Here is a 20,415-nt window from a genome sequence, read left to right as displayed (position 1 = left end):
GACAGCCTGTGCCCCCGTGTGCATGCCCACAGACAGCCTGTGCCCCCTGTGTGCATGCCCAAAGACAACCTGTGCCCCTGTGCACATGCACAGCCTGTGCCTCTGTGGGCATGTCCACAGACAGCATGTGCCTCCCTGCGCATGGCCAGAGACAGCCTGTTCCTCTGTGTGCACATCGAGCACAGACAGCCTGTGCTCCCCGTGCACACGCACAGCCTTTGCCCCCTGTGCGCATGCCCAAAGATGGCCTGTGCCCCTGTGCGCATGCCCAAATACAGCCTGTGCCCCTGTGCAGATGCAGTCCGTGCCTCCATGTGCATGTCCACAGACAGTGTCTCCGTGTGCATGTCCACAGACAGCCTGTGCCCTTTGTGTGCATGTCCAAAGACAGCCTGTGCCCTTGTGCAGATGCAGTCTGTGCCTCCGTGTGCATGTCCACAGACAGCGTGTCTCCATGTGCATGTCCACAGACAGCCTGTGCCCTTTGTGTGCATGTCCAAAGACAGCCTGTGCCCCTGTGCAGATGCAGTCTGTGCTTCCGTGTGCATGTCCACAGACAGCGTGTTCCTCCGTGTGCCTGCACAGACAGCCTGTGCCTCTGTGCGCATGGCCACAGCAGCCTGTGCCTCCGTGCGCATGCCCACAACCTGTGCCCCTATGCACAAGCACAGCCGGCCTGTTCCCACCTACTGATTCTGCCAAATGAAGCTCCCTTCAAGCACTTCCCCACGTCCCAGGGCAGACCTCGTGCTTTCCGGGAAATGTTCTTCTTCATTTCCTGTCCCTCTCACCGATGAATGCCCACACTGGATGCTCCAGCCCTTCTCATTTTCTCTTAGACACCCCACACCCCTCACCTTCCCAGAGAGTGGCTGTTTCACCCCTAGCTATGCCAGAGAGCTATCCTATACCTCTCACTCTCCCTGACAGGGCACACCATGCCCTTTGGGACATACCAGTGGGATATCCTATACCCCTTGGGAACGGGAAAGGGATCTCACTCCACCTCTATTGACCCAAGGGAACTATCTGACACCCCTCAGGGCCCTTCAGGTTGTCTTAAGCTTGATCACCCATATGAAATCTCCAACACTCTTTACTCTCCAAAGGATATCCTACAATCTCAGTATCCCCCTGGGCTCCAGTTGGGATTTCCCTGCTTCGTTTCTCCGGATGTGATTCTTATATCCATAGGGTCCAAAATAGGATGTCCCAAGCCCTCAACAGCAAAGTGGGATGCCAAATACTCTTTGTTCTCTGAGGCACCTATCCACTCAGCATCCAGATTACATTTCACTTCTGCAAATGAGCTCGTTCTCATCCCTCAGGACCTCAAGCAAGAGTTCCCAAACTTTTGCAAAGTGGGATACTCCGGTAATAAAAATATCAGGTACTTATGTAGTGCCTGGGTCTGTTTTAAGTATTTCACATACATTAACTCATTAATCTTCATAGCAATCCTACAAATAGTTATTATCTTCCTCATTCTACAAAAGAGGAAAATGAGGAGCAAGAAATGTAAGTGGCTCAGTCTACGCATCCAGGCGAGTCATGTGGGCTTTGAACCCTGGTTATGTCTGTTCTTAGCAACTATGCTATATTGCATCTCACTAGTCCATGAAGGTGTTCCAAAGGTCCTCGCTGCACTGGGGGGGATGTCGCGCCCCACCTCACTGGGTAATATGGGGTCTGTCACATTCCTGGATGTCCCCCTATTGGTCAGAAAGGACTTCAACTTCTTTACAGGACCATCACCATCATCCCACAATCCCGACCCTTCAGAAGACATTTCCCAATTTTTATTATCTCAGAAATATCCCACTGCCCATCAAAGGACATCCCAAGGGGCTGCAAGGGGATGACCCATGTCCTACTCTTTTCCAAATGGGATATACCATATCCTCTGTGGTCAGGAACAAGATGTCCTAAATCAGTAGTAGCCAAAATGGGATGCCAGACACCCCACACTCTCCCAGAAAGATGTACCACATCTTCTTACTCACTAGATGGGACTTCACGTTTCCCTCGTGGACGAAGACGACATTTCCCACACTGACTGCTACAGATAGCATCCTCACCCTTCGCTCTGCTGCATGACGCTTCATTTACTTCTTGCCGCTGCAAGATGGCTGCCCCGGGATAAGGACTCACATCTTCTGCTGCTCCTAACCGGACATTTCATGCCCTCTCCTTCCCAGACAATACCAGGTGGAGTGTCCCACACCACCTCACCTGACTCAGCAGTTTATCTCTAGTCCCTCCACATCCTGCTTCAATTTGGAAAACTCTTTTTCACTTCCCCAGACTGTCTGGCCCCTCCTCTATTTCTTTCACCCCTCTTATTTTCTATGTCTCTCCTCCCTTTCTGTGCCTCAGTTTCCCCATCTGTAGAATGAGAAAGTTGGACTAGGTGAATTCTGTGGGAAATTCTGGCTTTAAAATGCAGTTTAGAAGTGCTTTTAAAATATTTTTTAGTTCAGGATTTCTTGGACCTCACGTACACAAAGTTGGACGAATCATACCCTTCAGTTTATCTGTCTTATCTCTTCTTGTCTCTGACCCCAGCCTTTGCAAGATCCTTCTTGTGCTTTATTTTACATTATTATTCTTTTTTTTTATTCCTTCCTAACTCATCTCTTTAATGTGCTTGATATGCCTCCATGAATATGTATTTTAACTCGGAAAATATGTAGTGTTACTTTATATATATGTGTGTTGTTAATTTACATAAATGACATCATGCTATAGATTTTTCCTTGTTTTTGATTTTTTTTGATTTTTAAAACATTTTTTTTGCTCAATACTGTGTTTCTCAAATCTTGCCGTGCTGCTTTCTGTTATTCTAGTTTGTGGCTATCATGTACTGCAGAGATTTGCACAGGGAGCATCCATCACATCTACTTGTCTGTTCCCCTAGAGATGGACACCTAGGTTGGTTCCAACTCCCTGTTGTTATAAACGATGCTGCAATGAACATCCACATATACATTCCTGTATGTAATTTTTTTTCTAGATGTATACCCAGAAGTGAAATTGTTGGGTTATAGGGAGTAAACATACTTCATTTCACGAAGTATGTCAGAGTGCTTTCCAAAAAGATTGGTACCAGTTTATGCTCCCAGCTGTTTCCTCTTATCCTGCCAGTGCTTGATATCGTCCTTTTAATATTTACCAATCTAATTGATGTAAAGTGGCACCACCCCGCTGACTTAAGTTGCATTTCTGTGATCCCTGGTGAGGTGGAGCATCTCTTCTTGTACTTGTGAGTCATCCAGGCTTCCTCTTCTAGGAATTGACTATTCATAGCCTTTGCCCATTTTTCAATTGGATTACCTCTCTTTTCTTGCTGATCCACAGGAGTTCTTTGTGTATTCCAGGCAGGAATCCTTTCTGAGATAAGAATCTCTTCGGAGTCTGTTGGCCTTCTGTTGCTTGTATCTTGGTGTCCTTTGTTGAATAGAGTAATTGTCCATTTCTAATTCCACTTGACCCTCAACAAACCCATATGACCGAGCCGAGAAAGAGACTATTCTCTCATTTTATAGAGGGAGAATCAGAGGCCCAGAGAGGTCAACAGCCCACTCCCAGCAGCAGATCGGGACCTCAGAGCTCTGCATTAGAATCCCAGCCCCTGGATAGCTGTGTGGTGGCCGGTGGCTTTTACTTCTCTGAGCATATTTCTCTCCTCTGTATATCAGGGGTGCTAATGTCATATTTTTAGGCTATGTGAGGTATGTTTGATGTCCCACCCTGAGCTTACACTAGAGAGCTCCCAGTATTACCTCCCTTTCTCTCTCTCCTGCTCCCACAGAAGCAAACTGCAGCTACTTTAAATTCTTCACCACGGGGGAGAATGCACACGTTTTCCAGAGAACCACAAAGAAAGGTGAGAACTTTTCACCCCTCAATGAGGTGGTGGTGGGGATACACTGACCATGCCAGAGGAGTTCCTGATAGCGTTGTCATCCTCTCTGCTTTGTCCTGGGGAGGCCTCATCTTTGAGAGGTGTTGGCATTAGGGTTATGGTTCTCCAGAGCCCGGTGCTCAGCACCCCTACCCGAGCTTTGCCTTTGCCATCTGCTGTGTGACTTTGGGCAAGCCACAGCCCCTCTCTGTGGATAGTGCTTTAACATCTCACAAAGGTGCATCTACTACATGCTAAGCCTAGCACTGGATTTTTCATTTATAAGAGCTCTGGTCCTTGCGTGACCCTGCCAGGACGGGGCTTTATCTTAATCTTCCAACTGAGACAACGAAAGTCCATAAATGGTTAAATTTGTTTTTCCCAGGAAGTGGCAGAGGCAGAGACAGGATTCAAACCTAAATAATGCTGACTCTAAAGCAGCGCTCTCCTACAGAATCTTCTGTGGAAAGGGAAATAAATGTTTTATGTCTGCGCTGACTGATATGGTAGCCACTGGCCTCATGTGGCTGCTGAGCACTTGGAGTATGGCTGGTGTAATTGAGAAACTAAGTTCTTAATTTTGTTTAATTTAAATCCATTTAAAATTAAAAGGCCACATATGACTCATGGCGACCACACTGGACGACACAACCCTTGAGACTCTACCCTTTCTGCTCTAACCGCAGCCTCTCCATCACCCTGGTATCTCCATATCCCCGCCAGGAAAAGAATTGTGATCAATCTTACCTGGTCTTTGTAAGGATTAAGTGAGATAATGCAGCTAAAACATAGTGTGTAGCCTGGCACGTAGTAGGTTCTCAACAAACAGTGGTTCTTACCCTGCCCACTGTTTTCTCTCTTGTCTTTGTGCTAAGTGAGCTTGGGCAAGACACTCTGCCCCTTTGGGAGAGTAAAATAATCTTAGTGCACACGTTTGGAGCAACTGCTGTGTGCCAATCACTGCACCCGGCACTTTACATATGTGATTTCTAATCCTCACAATGGCCCAGTCCAATAGGAATTTTGATCCTGATTTTCTAGAGGAGGGAATTAAGGCTCAGAGAGGTTCACTGGCTTTACTAAAATGTTCCCGCTAGGAAGTGGCTGGGGGGAATTCTGACTTGGATCATCCCACTGTAACATACCACCTTCCCTGTTGTTGCCCACACAGCCACTGCCTCAGTTTCCTCACCTGCAAACAAACGGTGAGCAGCTCATAAGTAATAATTGGTAGTTCCCATCTCCTTCTAATCCTGGCTCGGTCCCCTTATTGCTCTGTGACCTTAGGCAAATAACTGACCTTCTCTGAGTCTTAGTTCCTTCAACAGTATAAGTAAAATATTGGACAGGATGACATTCTACTTGAAAGTTCTTCTCTAGTTCTGCATCTTCCATCTTCCTGGTTCTGGGTCCCTATAGGGGAGTTCTTTCTGCTTCTGCATCCCATGCTCTATACTTCTTCCCCTTCTCCCCCTCGCAGAGGTGAGTCTGGCGGCTGCAGTGATAGCGGTGGTAGGCCTGGCAGTCATGGCCCTGGGCTGCCTCTGTATCATCATGGTGCTCAGTAAAGGTGCAGAGTTCCTGCTCCGAGTTGGAGCCATCTGCTTTGGCCTCTCAGGTGAGGGTTGAGAGCCTGGAGACTGAGGACACTGCATGCTGGGAAGTCGGATCTCCAGGCACTGTTGCATGCTGGGAGGTCGGATCTTCAAGCACTGTTGCATGCTGGGAGTTAGAGGAAGCCCAGGGATTATAGTGGGTTATAGTGGGCTCAAAAGATGGGAGAATTCCAAGCTCTATTGTTGCTTGGGGATTGGAGGGTCTCCAAACACTGTTTTAGATTTAGACTGAGGATCTCCAAGGATTGTTGCATGCTGGGAGGTGGGGTCTCCAAGCACAGTTGCATGCTGGGAAGTAGGATCTCCAAGTACTGTTGCATGCTGGGAGGTCAGATCTCCAACTACAGTGGCACACTGGGAGTTGGGAGAAGCCCAAGGTAGGCTCAAAGATGGGAGAAATCCAAGCTCTGTTGTTGCTTGTGGATTGGAGGGTCTCCAAACACTGTTTTAGATTTGGACCCAGGGTCTCCAAGGATTGTTGCATGCTGGGAAGTGGGCTCTTCAAGCACTGTTGCATGCTGGGAGGCAGGGCCTGCAAGCACTGTTGAATGCTGGGATTGGAGGAAGCCCAAGGGCTAGTCTCAAAGGTGAGAGAGTTATAAACCCTGTTGTTCATTGGGAATTTAAATTTGAACCTGGGGTCCCCAAGCACTATTGCATGCTGGGAAGCACAAGGGCTGTAGTAGGCTCAAATATGAGAGAGTTCCAAGCCCTGTTGCTGGCTGTGGACTGGAAGATCTCCAAACTTTCTTTTAGATTTAGAGCTGGGGTCTGCAAGAACTGCTGCATTATTGGAATTGAAGGCCCAAAAATATGATACATCTTGTGAAATGTAGTTCTCACTGGATAAGTTGTTTTCTAAGGTGGACAGAGAGGTCACTGATTATATAAACTTCAGTTATTTATCCTTTGTGTATTTACTAAGCACCTACTATGTTCCAGGCACTGCACTAAGGGGTGGAGATATGAGATTAATAAGACAGACACTGTGTCTGCACTGCACATGTATATACAGAGCCTAGATTATGGCAGAGATAGACAATAACTAGTAATTACAATATAATTCAACAATATAATTACAATAATAATTCAACAATAATTGTGATGAGAGTTATGATAAAGTACATTAAGGGTACACAATGTGGTGTGGGGGCATGCCAGAGAGACTCCCCAAGAAAGTGACACTTAAGTTGATAATTGAAGGATAAATAGGAATTATCCAGTCAAAGTATGGTGGTGACAGTGGTGGTGGCAACATTATGATGTTAGTTGTAGTGGCAGTGGTGGTGATGCTGGTGCTGGTGGTGGTGGTAATGCTGGTGATGGTGGTGGTGGTCGTGATGGTAGTGATGATGGTGATGATGCTGGTGATGATAGTAATGGTGGTACTGATGATAATGGTAGTGGTAATAGTGGTGATGGAACAGCATGTATGAAGGCTGTAAAAGAGTTGGAAACTCTGAGGAACAGAACAAAGATCAGGGTGTAAATCAGGGCAAGGCTTGCACACATGTACATGGTAGCATTAATTAACAAATGAAGTAGAGGCCAGGCGCAAGATAAGGCTGGGAGACATATGAGTGTTCAAGAGCACACGTGAATGGGAAAGAATAATGATCACATTCTTACTATGGTTTTGTTGCCTTAGAGATCTTCCTAAATAAAGGGGAAAATTCAGTCATCCTCTTACCTTTCATTCATTTATTCATTAGTTCATTTAATTCACTGATACACACACAGACACATTACACCCAATACATATATACATGGTATACGTGCATGTATATGTAATATTGTAAGAGTATACAAGACAGAAAAGTGCCTTCCCTTATGGACATTATTATCTAGTTAAGGATACAGAAATAGCACAAATCTTCCCACAATTACAAGCTGCAGTAAGTGCTATGAAGGAAAAGTAGAGTTCTATGAGAGTGTATGATGAGAGCACTTGATTTAAAGCAGAGAATTAAAGAGGGCTTCCTAGAGGAGGTGACACTTAAAGTCAAAGTATAAGTAGCCAAGCCAGAAAGAGCTTGGTGACTTTGAGAACCAGAAATAAAGCCAGTGCAGCTGGAGCATGGAGCGTAAGGAGGGTACTGGTGTAAAAGATGGACCAGGGAATCAAAAGATCTGGGTTGGAGTCCCAACTTCTTAAGAGCTGTGTAATCATGGGCAAATCTTTTTCTCTATCTCTGGGCTTAAATCTTTTCATATCCATGAACTCACTCATTCAAGCATCCATTTATCAAGTATCCATCCCATCTATCCATCCATCCATCCATCCATCCTGCCATCCTGTCATCCATACATACATATATACATCCTATCATCCATGTATCCTATTCATGCATCTATCCATCCATCCATACATACATATAACCATCCACTAATCCATCCATCCATCCATCCATCCATTCACCCATCCATCCATCCATGCTTCCATTGATCCATCAATTCCCTCCCTTCCTCCTTCCCTCCTCCTTCTCTTCCCTTTTACCTTTCTTTTTTTCCATCCGTCTTCCCTTCCTCCCTCTCTCCCTCTATCCATCTATTTTTCTATCTGTCTGTCCACCCATTCATTCAATAAGTCTGTCTCTAATATCTAGTAAGTGTTAGATGCTATGCTAGGGACCACTGGGGATAGAATGATGAGTAAAGTTAAGAGGATTCCCGTTCTCATGGAATTTACGGCTTGGTAGGAATTTGGTGCTGGTGTTAATATTGAACTCATGCCTGTGTGATTCCTGGGGTTGCCATGAAGGTGTGGATGTAAAAGTGTTTGAGGAAAGTCTTGTGCCTGAAAATGTTCTGCAAACTGCAAAACGAGATGAAAGTGAGGGGTAGATGCAATGCCCTAATTACTAGGATTATACTGGGCATCAGGGACTGGCCAGGTTAGGTTTTTGAGGTCTCCCCAGATAAAAGGTTGTGTTCAGCGTATATTGCTTCTTTCCATAAAATACATATGTCAGATGTTGTTCTATTTTTTAGAGATATGAGAAAGACAACTTTCCTACCCTCATGGACTTATGGTACGGAGTGGGGAGATAGAAATTAGACAAATAAACAGTATGTATGTAAATTAACATAAATTAGTAATTACCAACTGTGATAAATGCTATAAATGAAAAGAAAAGAGTAAGAGGAAAATGTATTAACAGGGAGACCCCATGTGGACTTAAGTGGTGGCAGTCAGGGGAGGCTCTCAGAAGAAGTGTAAATTAAGGAGTGATGCAAAGAATGAGGATCTGTAAGGCAGGCTCAGGGAGGGGCAAGAAGAAAATTATTCCAAGGAGCATAGAGGTCTCCAGGCTTGAAAGAATTCGGTGCCTTTAAAGACCTGAAAGAGGTGCTTGCCTGGTGGTATAGTGGTTGGGTTCACTCACTTCACTTTGGCGGCCCAGGATTTGCAGGTTTGGATCTGGGACGCAAACCTACACACTGCTCCTCAAGCCGTGCTGTCCCATAGGCAAAGTAGAGGAAGATTGGCACAGATGTTAGCTCAGGGACAATCTTCCTCAAGCAAAAAGAGGAAGATTGGCAACAGACGTTAGATCAGGGACAATCTTCCTCACAAAAAAAAAAAAGACCCAAAAGAAGTCTTTCTCCATACTACTACAGGATAGGAAATGCAGCTTGATAGGAGGCTGAAGAAGTAGACAGGGGCCAGATCACTGGTCTCTTCTGGTCACTCATGGATGCTTCTAGGTCATACAAAGGAAGTCAGGCTCGATCGAGGAGGAGGTATAGTGAGGTGCCTACAAGAATAGTCTATGGAGTGGAGCTGGCTGGGCTCAAACCCAGCTCCACCTCTCTAGGCTTCAATTTTCCCATTGTAAAGTGAGGATAATAATAACATCTACCTCATAAGATCTCATGGAAGAGATGGGACGTGAGAGCATTTGGTTAGATTCTTGGCACAAAGCTAGTATGTCAAGGCCCGGGATCGCCAACTACAGCCCACGGCCAAATCCTACCTGCCCCTTGTTTTGAGGTTAATGATATTTTTAAACCATAAATCATTCCTATGTGGTTCCTATATGGATCAAAAGCCACCAATTAATTGCTACCACTAGGATAACACGGCTCCAAGGTCTTACGTGGCCTGGCTCCCTGCTACATGAGACTTCGTCTCTTACTACTTGCTCTCTTTCTTCTGGCCACATTGGCCTCTTTGCTGTTCCTCAGACATTCCAGGCTCATTCCTGCCTCACGGCATTTGGCACTGCTCTCCCCTCAGCATGGAACGTTCTTCCACAAGGTCTTCTCCTGTCTTATTTCTTCATACCATTTAAGTCTCTGATTCGGTATCACCTCCTCAGAGAGACCAGGGTTGACCACCTTGTCTGATGTAGACCCATTACCCGCTGTGTCTCTACTTTGCCTTATTTTTCTTCGTAGAATGGATTACTACCTGCAATTATGTATTTATGTATGCTTTTGTTCGCCAAGGCTGCCGTAACAAAGTCCCACAGACCGGGAGGCTGATAAACAACAAAAATTTGTTGTCTCACGGTTCTGGAGGCTGGAAGTCTCAGACCAGCACGTTGGCAGAGTTAGTTTCTTCTGAGGCCTCTCTCCTTGGCTTGTGGATGGCCGTCTTCCCCCTGTGTCCTCACATAGTCGTCCCTCTGTCTGTGTCTACCTAACCTCCTCTTCTCGTGAGGGCACCAGACATATTGGATTAGGGCCCATCCTATGACATCATTTATATTTAATTATCTCTTTAAAGACCCTATCTCCAAATATAGTCAAATTCCAAGGCACTGAGGGTCAGAACCCCAACATATGAACTTTTGGGGGCACAGAGTTCAGGCCACAATATATTTACCTGATTATTGTCCATCTCCCCTTCTGGGATAAAGCCCCAAGAGGACAGGGGCTTTGTTAGACCCCTTTATATAGTTTATAATGAGAGCTCAATTAAGATCTGTTGGAGGAATGGAAGGAGGCATGAATTAGCAGAGGAATGAAGGGACTGGACAATATCTCTTCCTCCTTTTCCACCTCTAGTGCCCTAATGTTGGGCTGGTGGGGCCGAGATGGGCTTATGGGGGCCATTGAGCCACAGTACACAGACTCCAGGCTGCATTCTCCAGGTCCCTGATTAAAATCCATGGGGGAACTGGAGTGCAAGGAGGAAGGAGGGGCATGGATTCGTTGAGATTGAGGCCAGACTCCAGGTTCTGACAGGGGAGGCAGCTTGGACCCACGCCTTGTGTATGACCATCAGATTGTCCTATATGATCTGACCCTGCCCACCTCTGTATGTCCACTGCCCACTGCTCTCCCCCTCTCCAACCCTCTTTGTTGTGGTCACACTGACCATCTTACTTTTCCTCAAGCTCACTGTACTCCATTCTACCACTGGGCCTTTGCACCAGCCATTCCTTCTGCTTGGAACAGCCATTGCTCAGTTTTGTGCATGGCTGGCGTCTTCTTGTCCTTTGGGTCTCAGCTCAAATAGCTTTTTCTGATGATACCATCTAAAGTCCCTGCTCCACCCCTGGATGTCACTCCCTTTCCCATCCTAGTGTGCATCACTCTCTGAAATTACCTCATCTTCTCATGTGTTCACTCTGGAAGTTGCAACCTGGCAGCCCTCAGGCCAACAATGGCCCATAGGTGTGTTTTGTTTGGCTGACAGTGTATAAAGATTTCTCTGAGTCAATACCTAAAGGTTAGGAGAATTCCCATAAAAATAATAATCATTTTAAAAAAAGTTCTAGCTATTCTTGAAAAATCAGAAAATCTGGTAAATTAGGTCTCCATTTCTGACGGGCTGCAGTTGGCTGAAACTGAGTTCTGGCTGCTCTTTGTCATTGTCCCTGCCACACATGCCTGCGTTATTTATATTTTCTCATCATCGTCCCCTACAGGCATCTGAGTTTTGCAAGCCTGGGTTTTGTTTGTTGACCCTCTGTCCTCTCCAAGTGGAATAGAAGCTCCACCAGGTTGGCGTCTTCGTCTGTCTTGTTTCTTCTTTCTTTTCTCTTGTTTTCTTTTTCCTTTTTTTTTTTTTTATTAATGTTATGCTAGATTACAACCTTGTGAGATTTCAGTTGTACATTTTTGTTAGTCATGTTGTGGGTACACCACTTCCCCCTTTGTGCCCTCCCCCCAACCCCCCTTTTCCCTGGTAACCACCGATCAGATCTCCTTGTCAATATACTAACTTCCACCTATGAGTGGAGTCATATAGAGTTCGTCTTTCTCTGACTGGCTTATTTCGCTTAACATAATACCCTCGAGGTCCATCCACGTTGCTGTGAATGGGCCAATTTTGTCTTTTTTTATGGCTGAGTAGTATTCCATTGTGTATATATACCACATCTTCTTTATCCAATCATCAGTTTCTGGGCATGTAGGCTGGTTCCACGTCTTGGCTATTGTAAATAATGCTGCGATGAACATAGGGGTGCAAGGGACTCTTGAGATTTCTGATTTCAGGTTCTTAGGATAGATACCCAGTAATGGGATGGCTGGGTCATAGGGTATTTCTATTTTTAACTTTCTGAGAAATCTCCATACCGTTTTCCATAGTGGCTGTACCAGTTTGCATTCCCACCAACAGTGTATGAGACTTCCTTTTTCTCCACAACCTCTCCAACATTTGTCGCTGTTGGTTTTGGATGTTTTTGCCAATCTAACGGGTGTAAGGTGATATCTTAGTGTAGTTTTGATTTGCATTTCGCTGATGATTAGCGATGATGAACATCTTTTCATGTGTCTATTGGCCATATTCATATTTTGTTTTGAGAAATGTCTGTTCATGTCCTCTGCCCATTTGTTGATCGGGTTGTTTGTTTTTTTGTTGTTAAGCCATGTGAGTTCTTTGTATATTATGGAGATTAACCCTTTGTCGGATAAGTGGCTTGTAAATATTTTTTCCCAATTAGTGAGCTGTTTTTTTGTTTCAGTCCTGTTTTCCCTTGCCTTAAAGAAGCTCTTTAGTCTGATGAAGTCCCATTTGTTTATTCTTTCTATTGTTTCCCTCAACTGAGTAGTTATAGTGTCTGAAAAGATTCTTTTGAAACTGATGTCAAAGAGTGTGCTGCCTATATTCTCTTCCAGAGGACTTATTGTTTCAGGCCTAATCTTTAGGTCTTTGATCCATTTTGAGTTTATTTTGGTGTGTGGTGAAAAAGAATGGTCAATTTTCAATCTTTTGCATGTGGCTGTCCAGTTTTCCCAGCACCATTTGTTGAAGAGACTTTCTTTCCTCCATTGTAGGCCCTCTGCTCCTTTGTCGAAGATTGACTGTCCATAGATGTGTGGTTTTATCTCTGGGCTTTCAATTCTGTTCCATTGATCTGTGGACCTGTTTTTGTACCAGTACCATGCTGTTTTGATCACTGTAGCTTTGTAGTATGTTTTGAAATCGGGGATTGTGATTCCGCCGGCTTTGTTTTTCTTTCTCAGGATTGCTTTAGCAATTCGCCGTCTTTGTTGCCCCATATGAGTTTTAGGATTCTTTGTTCAATTTCTGTGAAGAATGTTCTTGGGATTCTGATTGGGATCGCATTGAATCTGTAGATTGCTTTAGGTAGTATGGACATTTTAACTATGTTTATTCTTCCAATCCATGTGCATGGAATGTCTTTCCATCTCTTTATGTCGTCGTCAATTTCTTTCAAGAAAGTCTTGTAGTTTTCATTGTATAGATCCTTCACTTCCTTGGTTAAGTTTATCCCAAGGTATTTTATTCTTTTCGTTGCGATTGTGAATGGGATTGAGTTCTTGAGTTCTTTTTCTGTTAGTTCATTGTTAGTGTATAGAAATGCTACTGATTTATGTATGTTGATTTTATACCCTGCTACTTTGCTGTAGTTGTTGATTATTTCTAATAGTTTTTCTATGGATTCTTTGGGGTTTTCTATATATAAGATCATGTCGTCTGCAAACAGCGAGAGTTTTACTTCTTCGTTACCTATTTGGATTCCTTTTATTTCTTTTTCCTGCCGAATTGCTCTGGCCAGCACCTCCAGTACTATGTTGAATAGGAGTGGTGAAAGTGGGCACCCTTGTCTTGTTCCTGTCCTCAGAGGGATGGCTTTCAGTTTTTGTCCATTGAGTATGATGTTGGCTGTGGGTCTGTCATATATGGCCTTTATTATGTTGAGGTACTTTCCTTCTATACCCATTTTATTGAGGGTTTTTATCATAAATGGGTGTTGGATCTTGTCGAATGCTTTCTCTGCATCTATTGAGATGATCATGTGGTTTTTGCTTTTCATTTTGTTGATGTAGTGTATCACGTTGATTGACTTGCGGATGTTGAACCATCCCTGTGTCCCTGGTATAAATCCCACTTGATCATGGTGTATAATCTTTTTGATGTATTGCTGTATTCAGTTTGCCAAAATTTTGTTGAGGATTTTTGCATCTATGTTCATCAGTGATATCGGCCTGTAGTTCTCCTTCTTTGTGTTGTCCTTGTCAGGTTTGGGGATCAGAGTGATGTTGGCTTCATAGAATGTGTTAGGGAGTACTCCATCTTTCTCAATTTTTTGGAACAGTTTGAGAAGAATAGATATTAAGTCTTCTTTGAATGTTTGATAGAATTCTCCAGAGAAGCCGTCTGCTCCTGGACTCTTATTTTTGGGGAGGTTTTTGATTACCGTTTCTATTTCCTGACTTGTGATTGGCCTATTCAGATTCTCCATTTCTTCCTGATTCAGTTTGGGGAGATTGTAGGAGTCTAGGAATTTGTCCATTTCTTCCAGGTTGTTCAATTTGTTGGCATATAGTTTTTCATAGTATTCTCTTATGATCCCTTGTATTTCATTGGTATCTGTTGTGATTTCTCCTCTCTCATTCCTAATTTTATTTATTTGCGATTTCTCTCTTCTTTTCTTGGTGAGTCTGGCTAAAGGTTTGTCGATTTTGTTAATTTTTTCAAAGAACCAACTCTTTGTTTCATTGATCCTTTCTATTGTCTTTTTTGTTTCAATATCGTTTATTTCTGCTCTTATTTTTATTATTTCCCTCCTTCTACTGACTCTGGGCTTTGTTTGTTCTTCTTTTCGTAGTTCTGTTAGGTGCCGTTTGAGGTTGCTTATGTGAGCTTTTTCTTGTTTAGTGAGGTGAGCCTGTATTGTGATGAATTTCCCTCTTAGGACTGCTTTTGCTGCATCCCAAATGGTTTGGTATGTCGTGTTCTCATTTTCATTAGTCTCCAGATAAAATTTGATTTCTTCTTTAATTTCTTCAATGATCCATTGTTTGTTCAGAAGCGTGTTGTTTAGTCTCCACATTTTTGCACCTTTCTCTGCTTTTTTCTTGTAGTTGATTTCTAGTTTCATAGCATTATGATCAGAAAAGATGCTTGATATTACTTCAACTCTCTTGTACTTATTGATGTTTGCTTTGTTTCCCAAAATATGGTCAATCCTTGAGAATGTTCCATGTGCACTTGAGAAGAATGTGTACCCTGCTGTTTTTGGATGAAGTGTTCTATATATATCTATTAAGTCCATCTGGTCTAATTTTTCATTTAATTCTATTATTTCCTTGTTGATTTTCTGTCTGGATGTTCTGTCCATTGGTGTTAATGGTGTGTTGAGGTCTCCTACTATTATTGTATTGTTGTTGATGTCTTCTTTTAGTTCTATTAAGAGTTGCTTTACAAATTTTGGTGCTCCTGTGTTGGGTGCGTATATATTTATAAGTGTTATGTCTTCTTGGTGGAGAGTCCCTTTTATCATTATATACTGTCCCTCTTTGTCTTTCTTTATCTGTTTTGCTTTGAAGTCTACCTTGTCTGATATTAGTATAGCGACACCTGCTTTCTTTTGTTCATTATTAGCTTGGAGTATTGTTCTCCATCCCTTCACTCTGAGTCTGTGTTTGTCTTTGGGGCTGAGGTGTGTTTCCTGGAGGCAGCATATTGTTGGGTCTTGTTCTTTGATCCATCCTGCCACTCTGTGTCTTTTGATTGGGGAGTTCAATCCATTTACATTTAGAGTGATTATTGAGATGTGGGGGCCTACCACTACCATTTTATGTCTTGTTTTCTGGTTTTCTTCAATTTCCTTTGTTTCTCGTCCCATGGTTTAATCTGTTCTGATGAAGAGCTGCTACTCTCTGTTGTTGTCCTTCTACTTATCTCCTCTGCTCTTGGTTTTGTAGCCCCTTTCCTTTTTTTGATTTTTCAGGAATGAGGGTTTTCCTGAGGATTTCCTGAAGAGGAGGTTTTGTGGCAATGAACTCCCTTAATTTTTGTTTATCTGAGAAAGTTTTTATTTCTCCATCGTATTTGAAGGATATTTTCGCTGGGTAGAGAATTCTCGGCTGTAGGTTTTTGTCCTTCAGATTCTTGAATATATCATTCCACTCTCTTCTAGCCTGTAAAGTTTCTGCTGAGAAATCTGCTGATAGCCTGATGGGGGTTCCTTTGTAGGTTAGTTTCTTTTGCCTGGCTGTCCTTAGTATTTTCTCCTTGTCGTTGACTTTTGCTAGCTTCACTACTGTATGCTGTGGCGTTGGTCTTCTTGCATTGATAAAGTTTGGAGATCTATTGGCTTCTGTAACCTGAAGATCCATCTCTCTCACCAGATTTGGGAAGTTCTCAGCCATTATTTCTTTGAATAGGCTTTCTGCCCCTTTCTCCTTCTCTTCTCCCTCTGGTATACCTATAATCCTTATGTTGCATCTCCTAATTGTGTCTGATAATTCTCAGAGAGTTTCTTTATTTCTTTTTAGTCTTACTTCTCTCTCCTCCTCTGCCTGCAGCATTTCTATATTCCTATCTTCCAAATTGCTAATTCTTTCCTCCATATTATCGGCCCTACTGTTCAGAGCATCTAGATTTTTCTTAATCTCCTCTATTGTGTTCTTCATTTCCAATATTTCTGTTTGGTTCTTCTTTATTGTATCAAACTCTTTTGTGACATAGCTCCTGAACTCGTTGAGTTGTCTATCTGAATTCTCTCTTAACTCATTGAGTATTTTAATGATGGCTGTTTTGAAGTCATCATCATTTAGGTTATATATCTCATTTTCTTTGGGATTGTTTTCTGTGTGTTATTTTCCTTCTCTTCTGGAGATTTAATGTATTTTTTCATATTGCTTGATGTTGTTGATTTGTGCCTCCGCATAGAGATAGAGTTTAGTTGCTCCTTCCACTTGTTTCTGCTGCTGTGGTGGGGGAGCAGCTGTTTATACTGCACCAACCAGGAACCCTCTCTGCAGTTGCTAACTGGGCCTGGGCCCCTCCTCGTAGTCACAGTGGTCCTTTGGGTTCCCTCTTCTGCTGTGGGAGCTGTCACGGGGGGGCTTCAGGCTGCTGGTGCCTACTGTTGCAGCCCACCTAGATGTGCTCCCTCCTTGGGGTCTGCAATGGTGTTATGGGCTTTTCCAGCGGCCAGGGGTAGGATCACCTATATTTGCTGCTCAATCACTGTTGGCACCCACAAAATCTCACTTGTCCACTATGGGTCACAGCAGAGCTATTGGCATCTTCTACAGTCTGTGGTTAGCTCACCTAACTATGCTACTTTTGTCCCGGGGTCTTCCAGCCTTGTGGCTGCCGGATGGGTGCTCTCTACTAGTGCTGTGCAGAGGCTTTCCCTGAGGCTGCTGTGAGCCTGTAGGGTTTCCCCCTAGGCTATGGAGCTGGGTCGCTGGAACTCCACCCAGCCCCAGTCCTGTTCCCCAGGAACTCAGGGAGCCCTTTTCCCTGTCTGGGGGATAGCTGGAGATCCTGATTTCAGTGGTAGCTGGTCAGCTGCTGCCCTGCCTGATATTCTCCTCTCCGGGACCCTCCCGGTGTTGTGGATGCTGGGTGTAGCCCCTCCGCTAATAGCTGACAGAGAGTTTTGTCTGCTGCCCGGGCAGAACTCTGGATCTTCCCCTCTGGGGCACGGAGCGGGCCTCTGGAGCTTCACCCAGCCCCAGTCCTCTCCAAGATCTCCGGCAATCCCTAGCCCCACGGGGCGGGCAACGGCAGCTGGGGGGTCGCCCCGCCCTCTGGGATTCTCTCTGGGACTTTCCCGGAGTTGAATGCTGGGCGTGGCCCCTCTGCTAATAGCAGACAGAGAGTTTTGTCTGCTGCCCTGGCAGAACTCTGGAGCTTCCCCTCCGGGCTGCAGGGCCGGCCTCTGGAGCTCCCCCCAGCTCCAGTCCTCTCTGAGATCTCCAGCAATCCCTTACCCCACGGGGTGGGCAACGGCAGCTGGGGGTCACCTCACCCTCTGGGAGTCTCTCCGGGACTTTCCCGGAGCCGTGAATGCTGGGCGTGGCCCCTCCGCTAATGGCAGACAGAGAGTTTTGTCTGCTGCCCGGGTGGAACTCTGGAGCTTCCCCTCCAGGGCACGGAGCCAGCCTCTGGGGCTTCACCCAGCCCCAGTCCTCTCTGAGATCTCCGGCAATCCCTTGCCCCACCGTGCAGGCAGTGGCAGCTGGGGGGCCACCACGCCCTCTGTGATTCTCTCTGGGACCCCCCGGGCGCTGTGGACACCAGGCGGGATCTCCCCACCAATGGCGGGGTGAGACTCTCCCCACGGGCTCAGGTTTTCCCTCTGCATTTAGGAGTAATTGCGGGGAGTTTAGGTAGGGTTCTGGTCACCTGTTTCCACCATCACTCCTCTGGTGTGTGCTCGCTCCTGCCCTAGGTGTGTGTTGATCTTCTGGGGGCATCCGTTGGAAGAAAGCCGCTTGCAGGTACTAGGCTGTTCGGTCGGGGTCGGAGAGTTTTCACCTATCTCCACATCCTCCTGGAGGGAAGTCCGTCCGCCTTCCAATGTATAGTCGCGTGGGTCTCTCAGACGTCCTGAGATACTGTCTGGATATCCTTTGTTAAGCGATGAGTGTCCAAATAATTGTAGACTCGAAGGGGGAGAGACAAAGAGGACTACTCATGGCGCCATCTTGGATCCCAATCTCTTTTCTCTTGTTTTCTTAAAAATCAAATTGTATTACAACTGGATTGCCTTTCTTTTCATTTTGTGATCCACCATCCCTCTTTTTTCTAGCTTTATTGGGTATGATCGACAAGTAGAAATTGTATATATTTATGGTGTACAAACTTGATGTTTTGATACATGTATACATCGTGAAATGATCAGCAGAATCAAACTAGCTAACATATTCGTCACCTTGCATGGCTGTCTTCTTTGGTGTGTGGTCAGAACATTTAAGATCTAATCTCTTAGCAACATTCAAGTATGCAACACAGTATTGTTAACTATAGTCACCATGTTGTATATTAGATCGCCAGAACTCATTCATCTGCATAAGTGAAACTTTGTACCCTTGACCAACATCGTCCGTTTCCCTCCCCCCACCCAGCCCCTGACAACCACCATTTGGCTCTCTGCTTCTGTGAGTTTGACTGTTTTAGGTTCCACCATCACTCTTTACAAAAGCCTTGATGGAGTCTTCATTTGACTTTTGGGATTCCTTTTTTTTTTTTTTGAGGAAGATTAGCCCTGACCTAATATCTGCTGCCAATCCTCCTCCTTTTGCTGAGGAAGATTAGCCCTGAGCTAACATCCGTGCCCATCTTCCTCTACTTTATACGTGGGACGCCTGCCACAGCATGGCTTGCCAAGCAGTGCCATGTCCGCACCCGGCATCCGAACTGGTGAACTCCAGGTCACCAAAGTGGAACATGCACGCTTAACTGCTGCGCCACTGGGCCAGTCCCCGACTTTCGTGATTCTTGATTCCTGGGTTTGCTTCTTTCTTTTTTAAAGCGATAAAATACACATAATGTAAAATTTACCATCTAACCCTTTTTGAGTGTCCAGTTCAGCGGCATTAAGTATCTTCACACTGTTATGCAACCATCACCACCATCCGTCTCCAGAACTTTTTCATCTTCCCCAACTGAAACTCCGTCCTTGTTAAACACCAACTCTCAGCCCCTGGCAACCGCCATTCTACTTTCCGTCTCTATCAATCTGTGTCTTGTTCCTGCCTTATCTCCAGCTTCCAAAACTGTGCCTGCTACATAGTAGGTGTTTAGTAGGTAGCTGCTGTTGAAGGAATGAGTGCTAGGGGGTCTCCCAGGTTTCTTGTTTGAGCAAGCATGTGATGGGGTCTATGGGGGAGATGCTCAGACCCAGATTGGGGTCCCCAGGGGCCTGAGCATCACGCTCTGTCCTTCTCTCCCCACAGGTCTGCTGCTGCTGGTCAGCCTGGAGGTGTTCCGGCATTCCGTGCACGCCCTGGTGCAGAGAGTCAGCCCCGAGCCTCCCCGGCCCCCAGCCCTGACCTACGAGTACTCCTGGTCTCTGGGCTGTGGTGTGGGGGCCAGCCTGGTCCTGCTGCTAGGGGGCGGCTGCTTTCTCCTGCTCACCCTGCCTCCCAGGCCCTGGGCCTCACTCTGTCCCAAGTGGGGACACAGGGCCACCTAGAGCCACCCCATTGTGCCTTCTCTTAGCTCCTTCCAAATTCTTTTCCTTTCTCCATCGTCCTCACTCGAAATCTTTTGCCCCGTGTCCTGGAGAAACTGTGTTCTTCCTGCTCCAGGACCCAGACTGTTTGCACAAACCTGCCTCCCATGCCCTCATCTTTTCCCTCTGTAAATGTGTTTTTCTCAGTGGCTGAATTTGGGATGCTCGGGGCTGGGGTGGGCAGAGGCTTTTTGCAAACGAGGGTCCCCAGGGAAGGCTGGCAGGGACCTGATGGGGTAACTGGGGAGTGAGGGGGCGGGGGTCTTGGGAGGGAGTTGGACCTCGTCATTTCCTACATCTGGATGAGTTCCCTCGTGGGAGAGACTTATTCCGACTAATCTGAGACTCTGGGAAGTAGGGGACGGGGAGGGGAGGGAAGAATATCTGAGTCTGACCTCGCTGGGGTCTGATTTGAGATTAAAGGTTTGGAAACGTAACAACTTTGGTTTGGAGTCCATTTGTGATGTGGCTGGAGGTTCTGGGATAGAGAAAAGCG

At 45.3% G+C, this 20,415-nt stretch overlaps 1 protein-coding gene across 2 annotated transcripts in view; it reads left to right on the top strand.

Annotated features, from left to right (window-relative positions):
* The window catches only part of CACNG6 (calcium voltage-gated channel auxiliary subunit gamma 6), a 22,584-nt gene extending 2,169 nt beyond the window's left edge, over window positions 1-20,415 (top strand). Inside the window, exons 3-5 of one of the 2 annotated variants that reach the window (XM_046682924.1) lie at window positions 3,812-3,886; window positions 5,385-5,522; window positions 19,642-20,410. In XM_046682924.1, the coding sequence (XP_046538880.1) occupies window positions 3,812-3,886; window positions 5,385-5,522; window positions 19,642-19,880 (452 nt within the window). In that variant the 3' untranslated portion in view covers window positions 19,881-20,410. Of the gene's footprint in view, window positions 1-3,811; window positions 3,887-5,384; window positions 5,523-19,641 lie in introns of both variants that reach the window. The other variant, XM_046682925.1, reaches the window with a different exon arrangement.

Source organism: Equus quagga, chromosome 13 (genome assembly GCF_021613505.1).
Source record: "Equus quagga isolate Etosha38 chromosome 13, UCLA_HA_Equagga_1.0, whole genome shotgun sequence".
Taxonomy (NCBI): Eukaryota; Metazoa; Chordata; class Mammalia; order Perissodactyla; family Equidae; genus Equus; species Equus quagga.
This window is presented reverse-complemented; position numbering and strand designations above follow the sequence as displayed.